This window comes from Babylonia areolata, chromosome 19 (genome assembly GCF_041734735.1).
Source record: "Babylonia areolata isolate BAREFJ2019XMU chromosome 19, ASM4173473v1, whole genome shotgun sequence".
NCBI classification, from domain to species: Eukaryota; Metazoa; Mollusca; class Gastropoda; order Neogastropoda; family Buccinidae; genus Babylonia; species Babylonia areolata.
The window spans coordinates 12,663,775-12,685,435 of NC_134894.1; the positions used below are offsets into that span (position 1 = coordinate 12,663,775).

The 21,661-nt window shown below is 40.7% G+C and overlaps 1 protein-coding gene across 7 annotated transcripts in view; it reads left to right on the top strand.

The window, feature by feature from the left end:
- The window catches only part of LOC143293461 (alpha-1,6-mannosyl-glycoprotein 2-beta-N-acetylglucosaminyltransferase-like), a 55,888-nt gene extending 35,060 nt beyond the window's left edge, over window positions 1-20,828 (top strand). For all 7 annotated transcript variants that reach the window (XM_076604337.1, XM_076604341.1, XM_076604342.1 and 4 more), the window contains exons 5-11: window positions 577-674; window positions 1,332-1,431; window positions 4,347-4,477; window positions 7,379-7,454; window positions 9,590-9,679; window positions 11,204-11,328; window positions 11,956-20,828. In XM_076604337.1, the coding sequence (XP_076460452.1) occupies window positions 577-674; window positions 1,332-1,431; window positions 4,347-4,477; window positions 7,379-7,454; window positions 9,590-9,679; window positions 11,204-11,328; window positions 11,956-12,184 (849 nt within the window). In that variant the 3' untranslated portion in view covers window positions 12,185-20,828. The remainder of the gene's footprint in view (window positions 1-576; window positions 675-1,331; window positions 1,432-4,346; window positions 4,478-7,378; window positions 7,455-9,589; window positions 9,680-11,203; window positions 11,329-11,955) is intronic.
- The last annotated feature ends 833 nt before the right edge of the window (window positions 20,829-21,661 follow it).

Genomic DNA, 21,661 nt, shown 5'->3' on the forward strand with positions numbered 1-21,661 from the left:
ATTGATGTTAGGTCACCAGGAGACCACACACCAGAGGAGACCCTGCACTGCTGCTTAGTCACTTCGGTGGTGTTCAGTGGTGCCTGTTCTGATTCAACATACGTAGGACACCACCTACTAAGCCCTCTACTAACCACAATAATATATGCTTATTATTTACGTACTGCCCTGTTATGCCCCCCTGCACCAGAATCACCACTCTTGTCCGTTTTGGGCCAGTCTCTGAATGGAACCTCAGGTGTGTGTTTAGGGTCTTGAGTTCTTCTCCTTCGACTGTTCTGTGCCACCTGTTCTTTGTTTATCCATCTTCTCTTGTGACTCGGGCATCATACCTACCTACCTACCTACCGACATACACACATACATTCATATATGTGAATTCATACATACATACATATATACATACATACATAATGAATACACACGCATTCACTCTCTCTGCACACACAGAAATTTTATTATATTTCTGATATAAAAGAATAGAACTGAACTCGTACATGTCAACACCAGATGAAATTGGTAACAAAAATAAATGTTTCCCTTTTATTGATGTGAATGCAATTGTCTTGTTTACAGGTTCTTCAGATCTTTTTTCCTCACTCGCAGCAAATTTACCACAATAGATTCCCTGGAGAGGACCCCAATGACTGTCCCAGGGACATCAAAAGAGATCAGTAAGCATAGATAGATAGATATGTTGACAGATAGATGTGTTTGTGTGTGTATAATCTTTTTATCTTGAGAGAGAGAGAGAGAGAGAGAGAGAGAGAGAGAGAGAGAGAGAGAGAGAGAGAACTTACAAATCTTTTATTAAGGGTGAAAAAAATAAGCTGAAAGCACACGCATACATGTACGCATGCACGCACAGAAATAAATTGAAAAATAGATGAAAAATAAAACGAACGATAAGAGAGAATGAGGGAATACTAAATCTACATCCTTCCTTTTGGAAAACAAAGTCATCAGGGCTTGGATTTATTAATCACTGTGTGAAAATTTATTCTGCATCATCCATTGACATTCAGTTTTTAATCTTGAGATTTTCTATCGAGAGTGTAAGACTAACATTTTTAGTTCTTAAAAAAACAACAACATATGTATTATAGCACTCACTCTCCGACAATGCAGAAGAGCCATTCATCTCTTCAGAGCCATGTGTAAAAAAAGCAGGTAATCTGAACACTGTAATCTTTGTTTTGGGATAGTACTGGACATTGTTATTTAAGTTGCTGCTGTTAGTGTTTGGCAGGTGATGTATGTTTAAAAAATGACGATGGAAACCTGCAAGCTGGTGTTGTGATGCTGTGTTGCGCTGTGCTGTGTGTTCACAGGGCGATGTTGAAGAAATGCAACAACGCGGAGCATCCAGACAAGTATGGCCACTACAGGGAGGCCAAGTACTGCCAGACCAAACATCACTGGATATGGAAGGTACCGGCACTATTTCAAGATTTTTATTTATCTCATTCGACTCCAGGTACAAGTTAACTCATACCATGATTACTTCCCCTGTGGACCAGGTACGGGAATTCTCGTACCAACACACTATTCTGATTTCGTTCATTCTTGCTTGGTACAGTTGGCATTCTAAACTGAACCATTTGCAGATTCCGGAAGCATGAAAACAAAGCTTTGACCGATTAAATCAATAATTATCCATCTATTTTTGCTGTGTTAGTGAACCACCCTGGTTTTTTTCTGCAGTGGTCTCATGTAGTGCTGGTCCAAGGGAGTTGTAGCAAGCATGTAACTGTGGGGCAGAATAAGTTACCTGTTCATCAGTTTTAATAGCAGATGTGGTATAGCTTGAATGGGTCAGTCCGCACACTTTGACGCATTCTTGAAACTGAAACTGAAATTGAACTTAACCTTCAAGCCAAGGTTCCCGTGGCCTTTTATGGCCATAAGAGCAGTGAATTTATACTCACTGTGTCTTGGGCTTCTCATTGGAATGTGGGACCCAATCCCACCATTTTAACCTTCCATGTTGCAGTCAAGTAAAGTATTTTATGGACGACAGAGCGATCCTTTTTTGCTCTGATTTTGATCCATGCACATTATAATACATTCTTCTTCTTCTTCTGCGTTCACTCGTATGCACACGAGTGGGCTTTTACGTGTATGACCGTTTTTTACCCCGCCATGTAGGCAGCCATACTCCGTTTTCGGGGGTGTGCATGCTGGGTATGTTCTTGTTCCCATAACCCACCGAACGCTGACATGGATTACAGGATCTTTAACGTGCGTATTTGATCTTCTGCTTGCATATACACACGAAGGGGGTTCAGGCACTAGCAGGTCTGCACATATGTTGACCTGGGAGATTGTAAAAATCTCCACTCTTTACCCACCAGGCGCCGTCACCGTGATTCGAACCCGGGACCCTCAGATCGAAAGTCCAACGCTTTAACCATTCGGCTATGGCGCCCGTCATACAGCCTTCTGAGATGCGGCTAATATCTGTCCAAAGGAAGATGCAAATCGGATTTGTATCAAATTGAGGTTTATATTCAAACCTGGAAGTATGACATTCAGAAGGAAACCATGAATCAGAATTGAAATGCTTACAAACAATCCACTTTCAAACAGCACGCAAGCACACATCCCAGAGGGAGTCACAGAAGCTGTCAAAAGTTTGAACTCTGTTTTGGCAGTTTTCCCTGGTGGAACAGCAAAGTTTCTCCATTCTTTCACAAAAACCGGAAGACTTTGACAAGTATCACTGTATAAAATCTGTCAGATGGTTTTATCAGCCTGGCAGTGATAAAGAATGGATTTGAAAAGCTGACTTGACTTGTCTTGTTTATTGTCAAAATTTTATTTTTTCTGTTTTTTTTTTTTTTTAATGTGGGTGTTGTGCCTTGTGATACAAAGTATCTTGTAGTCCATGAAATACAGTACCCATTTACACCTGGGTGGAGTTAGGATAGCTGGTGTAAAGTATCTTGTAAATCAAGGACACAACACCATACTGAAATGTGGCCTTGAACTCTAATAATTTGTGAACACTGGATCAGAAGCCCAACATGTGACCAGTTCTGCTACCACAAGTACTGAAAATAAAGATCACCTGAGATTACTCTCATCCCTGTTGATTGAATGAAAGAAGATTTACATGTTTGATACACAATTTTTATCACTGCATGCTTTGTATTTTTTTTTTAAATGGAATTTTGAAAGTATTTCCAGGTCAGAAAAGAAGAAAATAGTCTGAACAGTGTGTCATAAAAACCTGACTTTTTGTCGTTGATGTAATTTTGACTAGGAACTGAGCTATTCAGAAATGGGGGGAAAAATATTCGTTGGAACAGGTTCTGTCTGGTCTGTTAGAAAAAGTAAACATAGTGTGCGATTTTTTTTCTCACTGCTGAGTGAGTGTGCCAATTTTGTAATGGAGCCAGCAGCTTGTTGCTGATATTGTGGACAAAGTTATTGAATGTCAGAGGGGTTTCTTTCTTATAGCATGCAAATGCACTTGCGGCACCTTGCTTTTCATTTCGTTGGGCTGCTGTTATTGATTATTGTCCTTTTTTATTCGTACATATGCGTCAGTGCATCCAGAAATCAATTCATATATTATTCAGAACTGCATGCACACTCGGGTGCACACATATTGATGTTAACGCATTTTTAAAGCACATATATTTACATATATGCAAACGTAGGTTCATAAAAGTACGCACAGACTTGTGTACATATATTCACACAAATTTCCTCAAACACACAGATCCAGTCATGCATATGCTCACGCAAGCATACACATGCACACACACACATGCACACACACGCACACACTCACGCACATGCGTGCACACACACACACACACACACACACACACATGTAAATGAACTCTTGTGCATTTATGTGTGTATTTGTGTGTATTTATATGCATATGTGTGTGTGTGTGTTCATGTGTGTGATTGTGTTTTGTTTAATCAGAGAAGTCGATAGCAATTTGATATTACAACTGATGCAAAAAAAAAAAAAAAAAGAAAAAAAGAATGAATTTCATAGATGTAAAAGAAAAGAAGAAAACAACATAGTATTGCATCACACATAATTTTATATTGACGACAAAAGGTAGTTGTTGTTTTCTTTCCTCCTTGAATAGTTTTTTGGATTTATTATCTGTGATGGACAATAAGAACAAAGTTCTTTTGATTTTCTAGCAGTCTTGAAGAAATATCTTGTGAAGTGTGGGTGTGTCACTGCGTGTGTGTGTGAGTGTGTGTGTGTGTGTGTGTGTGTGTGTGTGTTATGATGATGGTGATGATATTGAATTAAAGCATGGTTTTTCCTCCCCCTCTCTGCCCCCCGCACCCCTCCTCCCCCTCCCCTCTGGCAGTTGCGATTTGTTTTTGAGGAAGTGAAGCTGTTGGAGGGTTACGAGGGTCACGTGTTGCTGTTGGAGGACGACTACTATGTGTCTGAGGACATCCTCTTTTCCTTACAGATGATGGAAAACGTCAGGAAAAAGTGAGTCGATGGCCACATGCCTTGGTTATTTTTTAGATTTTTGTTTTCTTCTTTGTATGCTGCCCCATCATCTGCACTGTTTCAGTGGCATTACTCCCACGCCGCTCATTCTGAGTCCCCTATACATGGCCACACCCTACCCTCGTCTGTCACAGTCCCAGTGCCGGCAGTCCACAGGGAACCATTGATGTTTGGTTGCCAGGAGGTCACACAATAGAGGAGACCCTGCACTGCTGCTGAGTCACTTCGGTGGTGTTTGGTAGTGCCTGTTCTGACTTAACGTACTTTAGGATGCCACCTTCTGAGCCCCCTACTAATGACAATAATGGCCTGGTCGTGGAGCCAGACTGAGTGAGCGTCTCCCCCAGAGTGGAGACCACCACCACGTCTCTCCAACGGCAGTTCCCAATGAATCCGCCAACACTGAAGGTCTAAACAAGACTCGCCCCAAGCGCGGAATTGGGGGTGGGGTGGGGGTGTGAGTATCGAAACTGAGGTTACCATGAGAGCAGGGCATGAAAGATGCTTTAGTTATTCATTATTTGTGCAGACAGTGTGTGACATGAACAGTGATTATGGTGGCAGTGGTGGTAGTGATGACGATGATGATAATGGTGTGTGTGTGTGCAATGCTTTCACACGGATGCTGCTTTCACCGCCAGTGTCGCATTCCAGCACCAGCTTAGGTGGAGCACCCACGTCTCTGAAGTGTGACCATATCATGGGTCTGTTATCCATGGACCTGCTGCTCATAGTTTTTGGTGGTGGGATAGGCTTTATTTACTACACAACACAGTGAGATCCCCAGCTATTCTTAGACACCATCTTTTCTGTGTTTATAGTGCAAGGGAATGTTTGCACTCTAAATTGACTTGCGGTGAAAGGGTTTTAAATTAGATTATGTTTTTGTGTTGTATAATACTTGGAAAAAAAACTTTCAGATAACCAATTTTTATTACACATTGAAAAGTGACACAAACACATATAAACAGGAAAGGAAAAGGTGATATATACTATTTTGGTAATGCTTTAAAAAATTTTCTGCAGCTTAAAAGTAATTTTTCTTTACAATATAATAAAGTTATTATTTTCTTTTCTTATTACCACAGCCACTGTTATGTATGGCAGACAGTGACAAGAATGATGATGATGGTATTATTTACCATGGTTTTTACAATGCTGGGCAGATACTGACAAGAATGATGATGATGATGATGATGATGGTAATGGTATTATTTACCATGGTTTTATAAACGATAATGCTGGGCAGACACTGACAAGAATGATGATGATGATGGTAATGGTATTATTTACCATGGTTTTATAAACGATAATGCTGGGCAGACACTGACAAGAATGATGATGATGATAATGGTAATGGTATTATTTACCGTGTTGGTGATGGTAAACTGCTGCTCTGCACAAAACTCGAGAAGAAGGCGCCCATTGTCGTTGCAATTCGGCAGGCTGTACAAGAGAGTGTGGAACAACAAACACCTGAAGAAAGACACAAAGATCAGCGTGTACAGAGCTGTTGTACTGCCCACCCTGTTGTATGGCTCCGAAACCTGGGTCACCTACCGGCACCACATACGACTGCTTGATCGCTTTCACCAGCGCTGCCTTCGCACCATCCTCAGCATCCACTGGAGTGACTACATCACAAATGTCGAGGTCCTGGAGCAGGCTAAGACTATCAGCATCGAGGCAGTGCTGCTAAAGACCCAGCTACGTTGGGCAGGGCACGTGTCCAGGATGGAGGACCACCGCCTGCCCAAGATCGCGCTGTATGGCGAACTGTCCACTGGCCACCGTGACAGAGGAGCACCCAAGAAGAGATACAAAGACTCCTTGAAGAAAGCTCTCGGTGCCTGTCACATTGACCATCGCCAGTGGTCCGCAGTAGCCGCTGATCGAGAGACCTGGCGACGCACCATCCACCAAGCTGTCTCCTCCTTCGAAAACAACCGCAGGGCCAGCCTTGAGGACAAACGCAGAAGGAGGAAGAACCACGATGCTGCAGCCGCGAACTCAGACCAGACTTTCCCTTGCAACCGCTGCGGCCGACTCTGCTTTTCCCGCATTGGCCTTGTCAGCCATGAGCGTGCCTGCATCAGACGTGGACAACGCCCTTCCTAGATCTTCGTCAGCGAAACCAGGCCATGATTATTTACCATGGTTTTATAAACGATAATGCTGGGCAGACACTGACAAGAATGATGATGATGATAATGATAATGGTATTATTTACCATGGTTTTATAAATGATAATGCTGGGCAGACACTGACAAGAATGATGATGATGATGATGGTAATGGTATTATTTACCATGGTTTTATAAACGATAATGCTGGGCAGACACTGACAAGAATGATGATGATGATGGTGATGATGGTCATGATAATGATAATGTTATTAACACCACAGCTATGAATATGTTTCTAGCCCAGCTAACCGCAGTGGGCCATTTCAGGACTGATGTTTGTTGGTAAAAAAGTGACAAGAAATGATGATGATGATGATACAATTTCCACTGACGATGATGATGATGATGATGATGATATTATTACCGCAGCTACTTCTATGTTTTGTTTGTCAGACAGTAATAAGGACAACCGATGATGATGTTGGTGATGATGATGATAATGCTGTTATTGCCACACCTACAACTATGTCTGTCTGTCAGAGACAACAGTAGTGATATTGATGATGGTGATAATGATGATACCAGTAATAATGGCATTTTTACTGCAGCTACTACTTTGTTTATAGGGCTGACAGTGACAAGAATGATGACAATGATGACAATAATTTTTTTTAAAGGACAGATATTGATGACAACAGTGTTGATGATTCTGATTCTTTGTTTGATTTTTGTTGTTGTTGGTATTTTCTTTGCAGAGATTGTGCTGAGTGTCGGATGTTGGTCCTAGGAAATTATGACAAGACCCAAAATTACAGAAGCAATGGGGGAAAGGTAATGCATGGCTCGTGGTACAGTTTGTTTGAAATGGTGGTTGTGCTGATGTATGAATGTCTTGTCATTGACAAGAACATGTGTTTGCTTCAGTGGGTTTAAAGTTTTAAAGTCCCATAGCTTTTTACAGCCATTGGGGCATAAATTGATATTCACTGTGTCAAGGTCTCAGCTCAGGAAGGTGGGATCCCGTTCTTTCCATTGGCGGCTTTAGGTCAGGTACCACATCTGGGTGGAGCTAGGAAAATAGAGGTAAATTAGGTCAGGTACCACATCTGGGTGGAGCTAGGAAAATTGGGGTAAATTTGGTCAGGTACCACATCTGGGTGGAGCAAGGAAAATTGGGGGAAAGTGCCTGAGCGAGGAAAATTGGGGGAAAGTGGTTGAAGGGGTTAAGTGTTTGAGTGAGAATAAATTGGGGTAAAGTGCCTGGGTGAGGAAAATTGGGGTAAAGTGCCTGAGCTTGGAAGATAGGGGTAGAGTGCCTGAAGGGATAAAGTGCCCGAGTGAGGAAAATTGGGGTAAAGTGCCTGAGCAAGGAAAATTGGGGTAAAGTGTCTGAGCTCGGAAGATAGGGGCAGAGTGCCTGAAGAGTTAAAGTGCCTGAGTGAGGAAAATTGGGTAAAGTGCCTGAATCTGTAAAGTGCGAGGAAAATTGGGGTAAAGTGGCTGAGTGAGGAAAATTGGGTAAAGTGCCTGAATCTGTAAAGTGCGAGGAAAATTGGGTAAAGTGCCTGAATCTGTAAAGTGCGAGGAAAATTGTGGTAAAGTGCCTGAGTGAGGAAAATTTGGGTAAAGTGCCTGAGCGAGGAAAATTGGGGTAAAGTGCCTGCGTGAAGCGAGGAAAATTGGGGTAAAGCGAGGAAAATTGTGATAAAGTGCCTGCGTGAAGCGAGGAAAATTGTGATAAAGTGCCTGCATGAAGCGAGGAAAATTGTGATAAAGTGCCTGCATGAAGCGAGGAAAATTGTGATAAAGTGCCTGCATGAAGCGAGGAAAATTGTGATAAAGTGCCTGCATGAAGCGAGGAAAATTGGGGTAAAGTGCCTGCATGAAGCGAGGAAAATTGTGATAAAGTGCCTGCATGAAGCGAGGAAAATTGTGATAAAGTGCCTGCATGAAGCGAGGAAAATTGTGATAAAGTGCCTGCATGAAGCGAGGAAAATTGGGGTAAAGTGCCTGCGTGAAGCGAGGAAAATTGGGGTAAAGCGAGGAAAATTGTGATAAAGTGCCTGCGTGAAGCGAGGAAAATTGGGGTAAAGTCCCTGAAAGGGAAAAGTGCATGAGCGAGGAAAATTGGGGTAAAGTCCCTGAGCGAGGAAGATAGGGGCAGAGTGCCTGAGCTAGGAAGATAGGGGTAAAGTGCGCAAGTGAAGAAAATAGGGGTAAAGTGCGTTTCCCAAGGACGCAGCACCATGCCGAAACAGAGCATTGAACCCTTGATCACCGGCGAACATGGGATCAGAAGTTCAACACCTAACCAACTCAGCCATGGTGCCTCCAGTTTCGGTAGATCTGTGCTGGATGTGTAAAGTTTCAGCTTGTTTTCATCTTCAGGAGCTGTCTGTAATTACTGTTGCAGTTCCTCTGTTGCGTTGTCCATTCTTTAAGCTCTTCTGTTTTATCTGTCTTGCTGGCTCTTTCATTTCTTTTATTGTCATTTTTCATTTCAATATTTGTTATGATAATTTGTTTGAAAAATACTAACTCACTCAAGAGCACTGTTTTGGCCTTTCTTTGGCTTCTCTCAAAGTGTGAGCTGTTTATGTGCTCTGTGTGTGTGTGTGTGTGTGTGTGTGTAGAGAGAGAGAGAGAGAGAGAGAGAGAGAGAGAGAATGACAACGCATCGCTGTGTGTATGACCTGTACTTGTGTAATCTTTAAATCATTTATTGCTCTGAAACATGAGTAGTTTTCCTTTTTGTCTCTTGTGGGTAAATAAATGTAATAACGCTTTTCGGTTGTGTGTGTGTGTGTGCATTTCTGTAAATACTTTTGTCTGTCAAAAGTGGGGCATGTTGGGAGGGGTGGGGGTGGGGTTGTCGTGTAAGAAGACAACAAGAATCATACGTGAGCCATGACTGCTTTGCCTCTTGTTGTTTGATTCAGACAACATATTTGTTTTCCTTTCAACAGGTGGAAAGAGCATACTGGATTTCATCCAAACACAACATGGGTATGGCCTTCACCAACAACTTGTGGAAGGAGATAAAGAAATGTGGGAAGGTAGGGTGCCAGTGGTGGCCGTTTCCTGTGACAAACCGGAAGTTTAAACAATATTTTGTTTGAAAATGTCATGGTACAAATGCAGTGAATCCAACAGGACAGCGTCACATGTGTTCAACTTCATCAGGTCAACAATAATTTGAAGAAACCATTACGATACCTTTCATTGCCATAAGGGCAGATAGTATGAAGCCATACATTTGTATTTTCTCCATCAGCATACACACAGAGATATGGAAAATGCAAAGGACACAAATCTTGCACGCCTCCTCCCCCCATCACCACCCCCCTCCACCCCCCTCCCTTTACAAATTTTCAGTGACTAAATTTCAACACATTTTAATCAAAACATTAAAGGAACAGACAAACAAATTAATGATGAATCAAATAAAGCAGTAGACAGAAAATGAGACATCATCAAGCTTGAAGGTATACAAACAGTACTTTTGCAAATATTTACAAACCACTTGTAAAATAAGTAGTATGCAACAGACACAGAGCTTTATTTCTGGAGAATGCGGTGCTTTTGCAAATATTTACAAAGTAGTTGTAAGTAAGTAGTATGCAACAGACACAGAGCTTAATTTGTGGAGAATGCTGCTGAGTATGTGTCACTGATATTGTGTTCACATCCATTGCTGTTTCATGGAGAAGTATTAATTTGTAGTTCCCTGAAACATTTTGAAAATTCACTTTTTCTCAGTTGATCATTGAATTATGAATTGTTCAGTCTTAAAACCTTTTTGAAATGTATACATTTTTGGAAAATGTTTTGTATTTGTAAATATATCATTTAGCAAACAGTGAAATAATGGCATCTATTGAAAATATTTGCACTGTTTGTAGATGTGTACAATGTGCGAGTGTGTGTGTGTGTGTGCATGAATGTGTGCATGTGTGCCTGCATGTGCTGTCTGTGTGTATGTGTGTGTGTTGTCAGTGTGTGTGTCTTTGTGTGTGTGCATAATATGTTGTGTGTGCTTGTGTGTATATGTGTGTGTGTGTGTGTGCGTGCATGCATGCTTTCTGTGTATGTGTGTGTGTATGGAAGGTTAGGTGCAGATGGTGTGTCATTTTTTTGTTAATTTTTAGAGTAAGCAGTCAGTGCTGATTAAGTTCGTGTCTATGCGCAAGCAGAAGATCAAATACACACGTTAAAGATCCTGTAATCCATGTCAGCGTTTGGTGGGTTATGGAAACAAGAACATACCCAGCATGCACACCCCTGAAAACGGAGTATGGCTGCCTACATGGCAGGGTAAATAAACGAAAAGGTCATACACGTAGAATGTTACATGTCTGTCTGAGTGTGTTTGTGTGTGTGTCTGAAATCCGATTGAATGACAGAGGAAATGAATGATGAATGCCCTATGGCAGCCGTCTGTTGGCTCTACCCAGGTAGGCAGCCTGTTGTGTAAATGACCGGTGTTTGAAAAATGTTTAGAGCTTGGTCTTCAACCGAGGATAGGCGCTATGTAAGTATCCATATCAATCAGTCAAAGAAAAGTTTGTGGGTGTGTGCAGGACTTCTGTGAGCATGACGACTACAACTGGGACTGGACACTGCAGCACTTGAGCATGAAGTGCATCCCAAACAAAATACGCCTGCTGAAAATGAAGGCCACGCGGGTGTTCCATATCGGAGAGTGGTAGGCAGCCTCTTCTTACTTTTTATGTTTTTCATCAGCTTACTTGCAACATGCAACGCGATACACACACACACTTACATACATCCTCACTCACTGGCATGCTCACCCACCCACATACACTTTGATATTCTAATTCTCTCTCTTACACTTGTAGGTACAGTCACGCACACACGTTCTCTCTCTGTGTCACAGCCTCTCTCTCTCTCTCTCCTCCCTTTCTCTTTTTGTCTGTGAGCCTCCTCTTTTAGTTGGGGAGCATGGTCAAAAAGAGCTCAGTTTATGAATGACAGTACCATCATCATCATCTTCATTAGTTTATGATGATGATTTTTATGAGTTTGTGTGTCTTTTTGCAGCTTGCACACCAAGAACACGAGTTGTGGTGCATCGGCCAAAGTGAAGACCTCAGCTTATGATTGACACCTTTATCATCACCATCATCATCATCATCATTTTATGATGAATTATGATGTTTATGATGCTGTTTGCTTTCAGCTGCATGCGCACCACTTCAGTTTATGATTGACCATCATCATCATCACCATCAGTCTATCATGATATGTTTATTACGCACATCACTTCAGATTTTGACTGTGATGATTGATATGACCCTGTGTGTGGTTTCAGTGGGATGCACACCAAGTCAAAGAACTGTGATCCGTCAGCCAAAGTGAAGAAGGTGGAGGTGCTCCTGTCTCCAAACAAGCAGCACCTGTTCCCCAACACGGTCACCGTGGACGGGGACTCTAGGTTCAAACTGCGAGACCCCAAACCCAACGGGGGCTGGGGGGACCACCGTGACCGCCACATGTGTCAAAGTTTTTTCAATCCCTCCTTACCTCCGTTTCTGAGATGATAGAGACAGACTTTTGAGGATTAAGCGTGTGTCTTTCCTTTTTTTGTGTGTGAGTGTGTGGGGTGTGTGTTTTGCCTTAACCAGCTCTTTTGCTGAGGAACGATTTTCTTCTGCTCAAATGTGATCTGTCCTTGGTGAAACACGGGCTGTGTCGTCTGTGTGTGTATGTGATGGGTTGTCTGGACAGAGCAGTGTTCAGCATAGATCAAAATGGCTGTATGTGTACATTGCTCTTTGATGAAAATTTAAGACAGAAGAAAAACGTGTAATTTCTGTATAAAAAAAGAAAGAAAGAATTTATCAGGGAACAGGTTATTCAGGATGTGAGCTTATTCATTTGCTGCCTTGTTATCATCCCTCCCCTTTTCTTATTCTTTCTTTTTCTTTTTATTCTTCAGTATATGTATATTCATTGTGAAGCATATCTGGATAAGGACCAAGTTAGGAACTGTTTACCTTTCACCTTGTGAAGCCTCAACATATTTTATGTGTAAGTTTATATCACGTGGTCATGTCTGTCTTTTTTTTTTTTTTTTTAACTTTCTTTCTTCTTTAAAAAAATGTTCTTTTATTAGTAAACATTGGTTATCAGAGACAAGATAGACCACAAAGTTATGATTGCCAAGGTAACAGGTAATGGGCTCTATTTCTTATAGGCTGGGGTGCGTGACATAAACAATCAGCCATGTATAGTTACACATCTCTAACAGATGCAGGTGACTGTCAGGGTGATGAGTGATTAACGGCTGTTAACAGACAGGGGCCTGTTCAGATGGTCTTTTGGTTGTACAGGCTCGCGTTTGTAGAGACAGGCTTCATTGTTTTGTCGCTGTAAGTTAAACAACATGATTTAGAGTATCTGGTCTCAAAGATGATTCATGGGGAGAGTCAGTGGCCATAACTTGGCACCACATGTTTTACTCCATTTATTTTTGTTCTGCCTGCATGTGTATATTTAAATGTTCACCAGCCACAGTAAATCTTTCAACAGAAAATTGCCAGGGACAACTCTCTTGTTGCCATGGTTTTTTTTTTAACATGCACCACTGACTGCTTGCTGCTTTTGTGAGCATGCTTCATTACCCAGGCTAGCACCCAGACCCTAAATACCACAGTCTAATAGAGGGGGGGTTGGGGGGGGGGGGGGAATAAAAAGTCTGGTGATTGCAGGAATCAAACTTGGCATCATCACATCCTACCTAAGTGCTGTGTCAACTAGTCCAGCATAAATTGCAGTGGGAAGGGGGTTTATCACAACAGGGATCAAAAGTCCCAAACCTGTCTGCTCTTGTGCTGGTGGTCACGGTTTGAAATGAAATAGTGTTCCGTGTGCTAACATAGATCACATCTCCACCCAGTGGATGCATTCATAATAACGTCTTCCATGGATGAGAAGCAAGTTAACCACACAGTTTGTGTCTCTGCGATGAGAAGAAGATGTCTCTCTGGGTTGGATAGAGAAGTAAATACTTGGGAGTCAGCACTGAGAAAGTCACGCTCAAAGAATCCCAGCACTGGGGATAGGGATAAGATGTGGTCTGTTCAGTTATGAGAAGAGGGAGGGAGAGGGGATGGGATTGATCAGACTGCTTTGAAACAGAAAGAGCTGTACGCAACGCAGCCAGCACAGGTACAAATTAACATAAAAATTAATGATGTTTTGTAAATTATATGTTTATATGTTATGCACCTGATCTTTGCTTGTGTTTTGCTTGTGTTCACTTTCTGATTCTTGTATTTTTGGTAAAGACTGTACACATATGATAAACTTATTTTTTAATCTGGAGAGTATTTGAATGGCAATGATACATTGTCATTGCGGAGGTCTTGTTTGACAAAAAAAAAAAGAAAGAAGAAAAGAAGTGAATACTGTTTCTTGAATCAAAATTTTTTTATTTTGTGTTTTGTTTATTACCTTTTTCGGGTCCTTTTTCTTGTCTTCTCTTTTTACATGTTTGAAGCTTCATCCATTTTTCATGACCAATGATGAGAAAGTTGAGGTGAAGTGGTGGTACTCCAGGTCAGGAATTCTTGAGGATGAACTCGGCTGCTCCATTCTCTTTCTGAGGCACCATGACAGAACTGGTTAGGCGTTAGACTTCAGACCCACCAGTGATCTTTGTTCAAGGCCACGTTTCAGCCTGGTGACGTGTCATTGGGGAGAGTGATTTTACTCTGATGTCCCTGACCCCACCTTGGTGTGGAATGGGTTCCTGTCTTTGGTTGGGGAAGGTTAAAACGGCGGAAGGAGAGGATTATGGCCCACCTCCCTGTGCCGAGCCCTAGACACAGTGGATGTCAGTTCACTCTCCTGATGCCTGTACAAGGCTGATGAACCTTTAACCTTTTATTCTCAATGAATCACTTCCACACTTTTTTTTTGGTTTTTTTGTTTGTTTGTTTGTTTTAGAAAGAAAGAAAAGTTGTTGGAGAAATGTGTACTGGTCATGACATGTGCGTTCTGTCTCTTCTTTGTTACTTGTCTAGTGTCCATTCTTGTCTTCCCTTCTCCTCAGTGTGTATTTATGATGATGATGATGATGACGATGATGAAAGATGTACATAGCATAGAATGAATGATTATTATGAGCTTTGTAGATTACTTGTTATATATTTTCGTGCTGGTGAGCATGTATGAAATTACTGTGAGCAGCTGATTTGTTGTGGTTTTAGAAACAAACAAACAAAAAAAGCTGAAAAGAAAATGTTTACACATATATAAACATATGTGCTTGCGGAGATTTTGGTGTGTGCTTGTCTAATATCAGTAAACAGTGAAAGGACGTTAACCTAAAGAAAGAAAATTTGAATGTGTGAATGGGTGTGGATGTGCGAGATGAGTGGAAGAGTGTTCTTGGTCACTTTGTACATAGTTAAGACCCCCTTTCTGACGCCTGCCATTTCAGTTAAACTGGATGTCACGCGAGAGCGCTTTAACCCAGATTGTGTGTATTGTGATGAGTTGTCGAGCCAGCAACATATCATTTGCTTTCATCCAGCATTGTGCTTTTCATTGTCCCCCCCCCCCCCCCCCCCCCCCCCCCCCCACCCCTCCCTCCCCTCTTGGCTTCAGTGCGCTCCACTAGTGCAGAACCCAAGGCTGCATTGTGATGAACTGACTGGAGGCTTTTATTTGTCCTGCAGTTGGACTTGTCACTTCTTTCTGGTTCATCGTGGTTTTGTTCTTGTGATGGTGAGGTTGACGGTCATATTCACGCTCACGCTGCATTCGTCCATTTGTGAATGTCTGTCTTCATGTTGTAATTGTCCATCAGTAAATGTCGGTCTTCCTGTTATAGTTGTCTGTCTGTGAATGTCTGTCTTCATGTTATAGTTACCCGTCTGAATGCCTGTCTTCATGTTATAGTTGTCCATCTGTGAACGCTTGTCTTCATGTTATAGTTGTCCATCAGTGAATGTCTTCATGTTATAATTGTCCATCTGTGAATGTCTTATCTTCCTGTTATAGTTGCCCATCAGTGAATGTCTGTCTTCATGTAAAAGTTGTCCATCTGTGAATGTCGGTCTTCATGTTGTCCATCTGTGAATATCTGTCTTCATGTTATAGCTGTCCATTTGTGAATGCCAGTCTTCATGTCATAGTTGTCCATCTGTGAATGCCAGTCTTCATGTTATAGTTGTTCATCTGTGAATGCCAGTCTTCATGTCATAGTTGTCCATCTGTGAATCACTAATGTCTGTCTTCATGTAAAAGTTGTCCATCTGTGAATGTCTGTCTTCTTGTTATAGTTGTCCATCTGTGAATGCCAGTCTTCATGTTATAGTTGTCCATCTGTGAATCACTAATGTCTGTCTTGTAAAAGTTGTCCATCTGTGAATGTCTGTCTTCATGTTATAGTTGTCCATTTGTGAATCACTAATATCTGTCTTCATGTAAAAGTTGTCCATGTGTAAATGTCTGTCTTCATGTTATGGTTGTCCATTTGTGAATCACCAATGTCTGTCTTCATGTAAAAGTTGTCCATCTGTGAATGTCTGTCTTCATGTTATGGTTGTCCATTTGTGAATCACCAATGTCTGTCTTCATGTAAAAGTTGTCCATCTGTGAATGTCTGTCTTCATGTTATGGTTGTCCATTTGTGAATCACCAATGTCTGTCTTCATGTAAAAGTTGTCCATCTGTGAATGTCTGTCTTCATGTTATGGTTGTCCATTTGTGAATCACCAATGTCTGTCTTCATGTAAAAGTTGTCCATCTGTGAATGTCTGTCTTCATGTTATGGTTGTCCATTTGTGAATCACCAATGTCTGTCTTCATGTAAAAGTTGTCCATCTGTGAATGTCTGTCTTCATGTTATGGTTGTCCATTTGTGAATCACCAATGTCTGTCTTCATGTAAAAGTTGTCCATCTGTGAATGTCTGTCTTCATGTTATGGTTGTCCATTTGTGAATCACCAATGTCTGTCTTCATGTAAAAGTTGTCCATCTGTGAATGTCTGTCTTTGTGTGCGTGTCTGTCTTCTTTTCTCCTTTAGTTTGTGTTGTTTCTTTCATGTGGGTCTGTTTCTGTCTCTTCACTCCTCTGTTCAGTTTCTTGTTTTTAATGGTTTTTCTTCTCTCTCCCTCTCTGTCTCTCTCTCTCTCTCTCTCTTAATTTGTTGTCCTGTTCCTTTGGTTACCTGTGTCTTGACCTGTGCCTCTCCTGTTTGTTGGATCCTGTACATATCCGTTTGTGGACTTCACTCCCCGAGTCCCCCTTCTGAATGCTTACTTTTCTTCCTCTTATTATCTTCCCACCCACCCCAAGTCCAATGCCTGCTGTTTTGTTTTTGTGCGTAAGTGTTTGTTGGTGTCTTTGTTTTGTTGTTAGTCCCCCCCCCTCCCAGCACCCCCCCTCCCTGCCCCCATCATATGACTTGTACACAGAAAAGTGGGAAAGTACTTATTGTCATCTTTGTATGTTGTGATATTGCTACCTTTGGATTATCATCTATCAACGCTTGTGATACTTTGAATTGTAAGATGCTGTAGTGGGCTGAGTCAGACAGAGTGACAGGTCTGCACATTTGTTTCCAGCAAAGAGAAGTTAATCAAAATATCAGGACATGATTGAAATATTCATTTTTGTCACCACAAACTTACAAGGTATAAAGGAAGGTACGTTTGTGTTGGTTTTTTTTTTTTTTTTGGTATAATTTGTTATTTTAGGACTTGATTAAAATGTTCATTTTTGTTACCACAAACTTACTGGGTATAAAGGAAGGTACGTTTGTGTGGGTTTTTTTTGGGGGGGGTATAATTTGTTATTTTAACCTTCTGCCCAAGGACTTCCATAAAATAATGTAAATTTATCTCTATAATTTATGAATCGCTTCTTTTTCTCTGTTTACCATAAAATGACTGATTTGTTTGTTTTCTTGTGTGTGTGTGGGTTTTTTTAAAATTTTATTTACATGGGATTGTTATGGGTATGAAGAAAAAAGAAAGATTGCCGTTGATAACCATTGTACGATTTACTGTGCTGACTGTTAAAATCGTTTCATGATTTTGGATCACATAGCCAGTGTATTGAATGGACCTCTATGTCTGATTAACTGTAGCCTGGCCATGAGTGGATTTTTTACCAGGAGAAATTAATTACTGTGGAAAAAATTGATTGCTGTAGTGCTAGAAAATTAACATGACCTCTGAATTGTGCTTACAGCAAAAAGATGTTAGAAGTGAAAATACACCAGAGATATTTTAGAATTCAAAACAAATCAGAGATATGATGTTAGAAATTAAAATCAATCAAAGAAATCAAGATGAATCAAAGAAATGAAACTAAATCATAGCTTGTTTTGTGGCTTTTGATGATCATAGCTAATCCCGCTGAGGAATGAAACGTTTCTCATATTTATTGACGTTTCATTTATTTGTTTGCTTATTTATTTTGTTCACAAAAGAATACACCCATACCAGTGTCCTGTTTATGATCTGTTCATTGTTGTTTTGTTTTTTTGTTTTTGTCTTTGAAAGTTCCATGTTTTTATGATCACTCGAGTTCAGATTCATGGTAAGATGTACATCATCATCTTGTTAGAAACTAAGCAGGAAAAGGGTAGGGGGTGCAAATGTATATCCCAAAGAAATGTCAGATGAGGCACCATAAGAAGGTGATAAGTTTAAAGAATTTTGAAATAAGATACTGACTTTCCAAGTGAACCCAAGCCAAAAAAAAAAAAAAAAAAAAAAAAAAGGGTGGAGTTGAGGGGGGACATTTTGTCACAGATGACCAGTGTTGCAGAACAAAAGAGAGTGTTCTGTATACCAAAAGGGAAAAGTGAGAATCAGCCTGAGACAAAACAAGTGTTTTGTTCAGATTATAGCAGTCTGAATGTCTTTCAGATGTATGGTGTGTCTTGAAAAAAAAAAGAAAAAAGAAAAAAAGAAAGAGCTCCCCAAGAATGGGACTGGAAAATAAAAAGCAACATGTGTGCACTTGTGATAGGAAGTCGGTGTATTTGGAAGTTTGGAAACAAACTGGAAGTGGAACAGAATGCATAGATGTGCAGGAAAGCTTTGCATCAAATTTGTGATAACACAGTTGCTGAAAGCCATTGTGTTTTGTGTCTTTGGCATGTGATACACATCAAAATGGGGGTAAAGGCACCACTAGCAGGTCGCACATAATTTATGCTGGCCTGGCAAAGCAAAGGTGAAAAACCTTGATGGAAGCCACAGACTTTCAGAATGCAAGCACAGGCTTTCAAAATGCAAGCACGTAGTTTCAGAATGCTAGTACAGGCTTCCAGAAAGCGAGCACAAACTTTAAGAATCTAAATATAACACACCAACCACTTGGCTAAACTCACTGAAATATATAAATATCAATAAATGAATAAATAGGTAAAATGAAAGGTCATCATTCTTGATTGGACTTGTTTTACATTGCTTTAGAATTGGAATTTTTGCTACATTGTTCTGTAAAATATGTTTGAGATGAGATTTTATCAAGGCATCAGCCAGGCTTGTTACATCTGCTTCAAGAGATGTTAGACGTGGAATAAACCATGGTGAGTGATCACTTTAAGAAAAAAGAGAGAGAGAGAGATACTGATATGCCTACCTCTCAATCCTGTGGTTTCTTGCGCAGAACTGCACAGTCCGCCATGCTCTAGGGACCTAGTCAGTGTTGTTATGAATACGATCTCCATTTTAAAAAGAACAGAAATTTCATACATATCAGTTGGTGAGCTGGAGAATCAGTCTTCAACTCTTGTCATTGTAAACATTTCATCACCCCCCATTCTCCCCATGTTTTCTGTGTGTATGTTTGTTTATTTGGTGGTTTTTATTCTGACATCATACTTCTGTTATTCTGACGTCATACTTTATGCCTGAAGTATGGAATCTTTTTTTTTTTTTTTTTTTCATGTTTGATAATTCTTAATGGATTGTAGGTGCCTATAGGGAATTAAGTTTAATAAATTGTCCATATGGAAAACGTCCAGCCAGTTGTGTTGACAAAAGTAATGTGTCTGGTCACTTAGAATTTTTTGTGTGATGATAATTGTCTTATGGGGAACTGAAGTTTCAGATGTCAAGTTAGATTTATTATCTCCAAAGAGAAATTCTTAGTGGTGCTGATGCTCACATTACAAACATGAAATATGCTTTTAGAACACATGTATTTGTTTAGATAATCATGAAATTACATAAGATTAGAAAGTTACATTATGCTGACACACCTATGAACAGTTTCATATGAATCCATGAATGGTAAACTATAATAATATTGATCAAGTCATGAACTGTCAATTTGTGTACTGTAAACAATATTAAATGTTCAAGTCATATTTATCAAGTCATGAATTACTTGTGAACAGAGGTCTGGCCAGAATTTTTCTCCCTTGGATTTCATACCAATGGCTGACACAAAAGCCACCCCACTAGTAGTTGACCCAAACCCCACGCCACTTCTAACATTTAGTAGTCGACTCAAACCTCACTGTAGTTGACTCAAACCTCACCCCACTTCCTCACATTTAGTAGTTGACCCAAAGCTTAGACCCCACTAAGTCACACCTGATGGTTGACCCAAACCCCAGCCAACTAAATCAGTTACACATCTAGTCACTGACATTGAAAAATCAAACTGTGCTCTTTGTCCTTCCCTTTTTAATGCGCGCTGTCACATTTCTAACAGTAAATGTATCTGCTGACATTTTCACTGCATGCCATGTTCAGGGGAAAAAAAGTGAAAAGTATTATTCATGCTTCTTCATGCATTGGGAAAGGTAATTTGGGTTTGTAAACATTTCTTGGAATTGTGAGCTTTTGATCCAATTGCCCAGCACATTTGTAGAAATGTTTTTATCTTCTGAAACCTTTGTGGTATGGAGATAATGAAAGCAGCTTAATTTTTTTAAAATTTTTATTTAACACACACAAAATGGATAGATTCATATGCATGGGAGCAAAGCAGTTCTTTTCTTTTTGCATCATTTCATTACTGGTCAGTTGCCTCTGAAACAGAAAAAAATTAGTTCAGTCTCCAAAGGACAACAGTCGAAAAATAATACTCACACTGGCTTTGTTCATTCTGTGCTGTATTCTCAAGATTGCTACAACTTTTGTTTGTATTTGTATTGTTTTGCTGGGAAAGGTACAGAGTGATTAAACTGACATTGATTACAGTTACCTCTGGTGTCTGTCCTTTGTGTCTGTCACACTGCGTGGGCTGTTTGTCTTGTACCATGCCTGCATTTCTTATGCACACAAATATACAGAGGTTGTTCATCAACAGCATAAAAGTAGGGGAATTTGAGACATGTTTGTACATGCTCATCATAATCTATGCATGCACACACACACACACACTCTCTCTCTCTGCCCTTCACACACACACACACTGCCAGTTACCAAAGCAGCATGACAATTTGAAAGCGTTAATGAATTACGGGGAAATTATATGCCTTCATCGCACTTACCTCTTTGTAATCACTGATGCAACAACAGCGGGCTGTTCTTGTGTTCACTGAGAAATTCGCAATGTATAACAATGCCAAAACACACTTGGAGAACACCTCTTTGCATGGGTATGTTCACCTTGCCTCACCTACGCCTGTTGCCCCCGTCTGGGACACAAGTCATCTCCAGGTCTGTGCCAGTCACTTCAGCTGTCCTCAGGTGCGGCCTGCCCTCTGCATGTCAAACGGGTATGTTCAGTTTTAATAGCAATCAGTCAAATGCTTTGAAAGGTGAGTGCAGTGCTAAATACCAACAGTGGTCATGCATGCCAAAACTGCATTCAGTCGCAGGAGCAATCGAGGTATCGAAAACGGAGGAGAGATAGACGGGCGTTTTAATATAATTTTGTGACCACTATGGTGCCAAAGACTAAACGGTCTACGGATGTCAAACTAGCAGTCTACGGATTGTCTCATCCAGAAACCTCGCCTCACCAACACATGTTGCCCTGTCTGGGACAGGGACCGCCAAGAGCTCCCCAGCCATCCCGGTCCAGTGCCAGT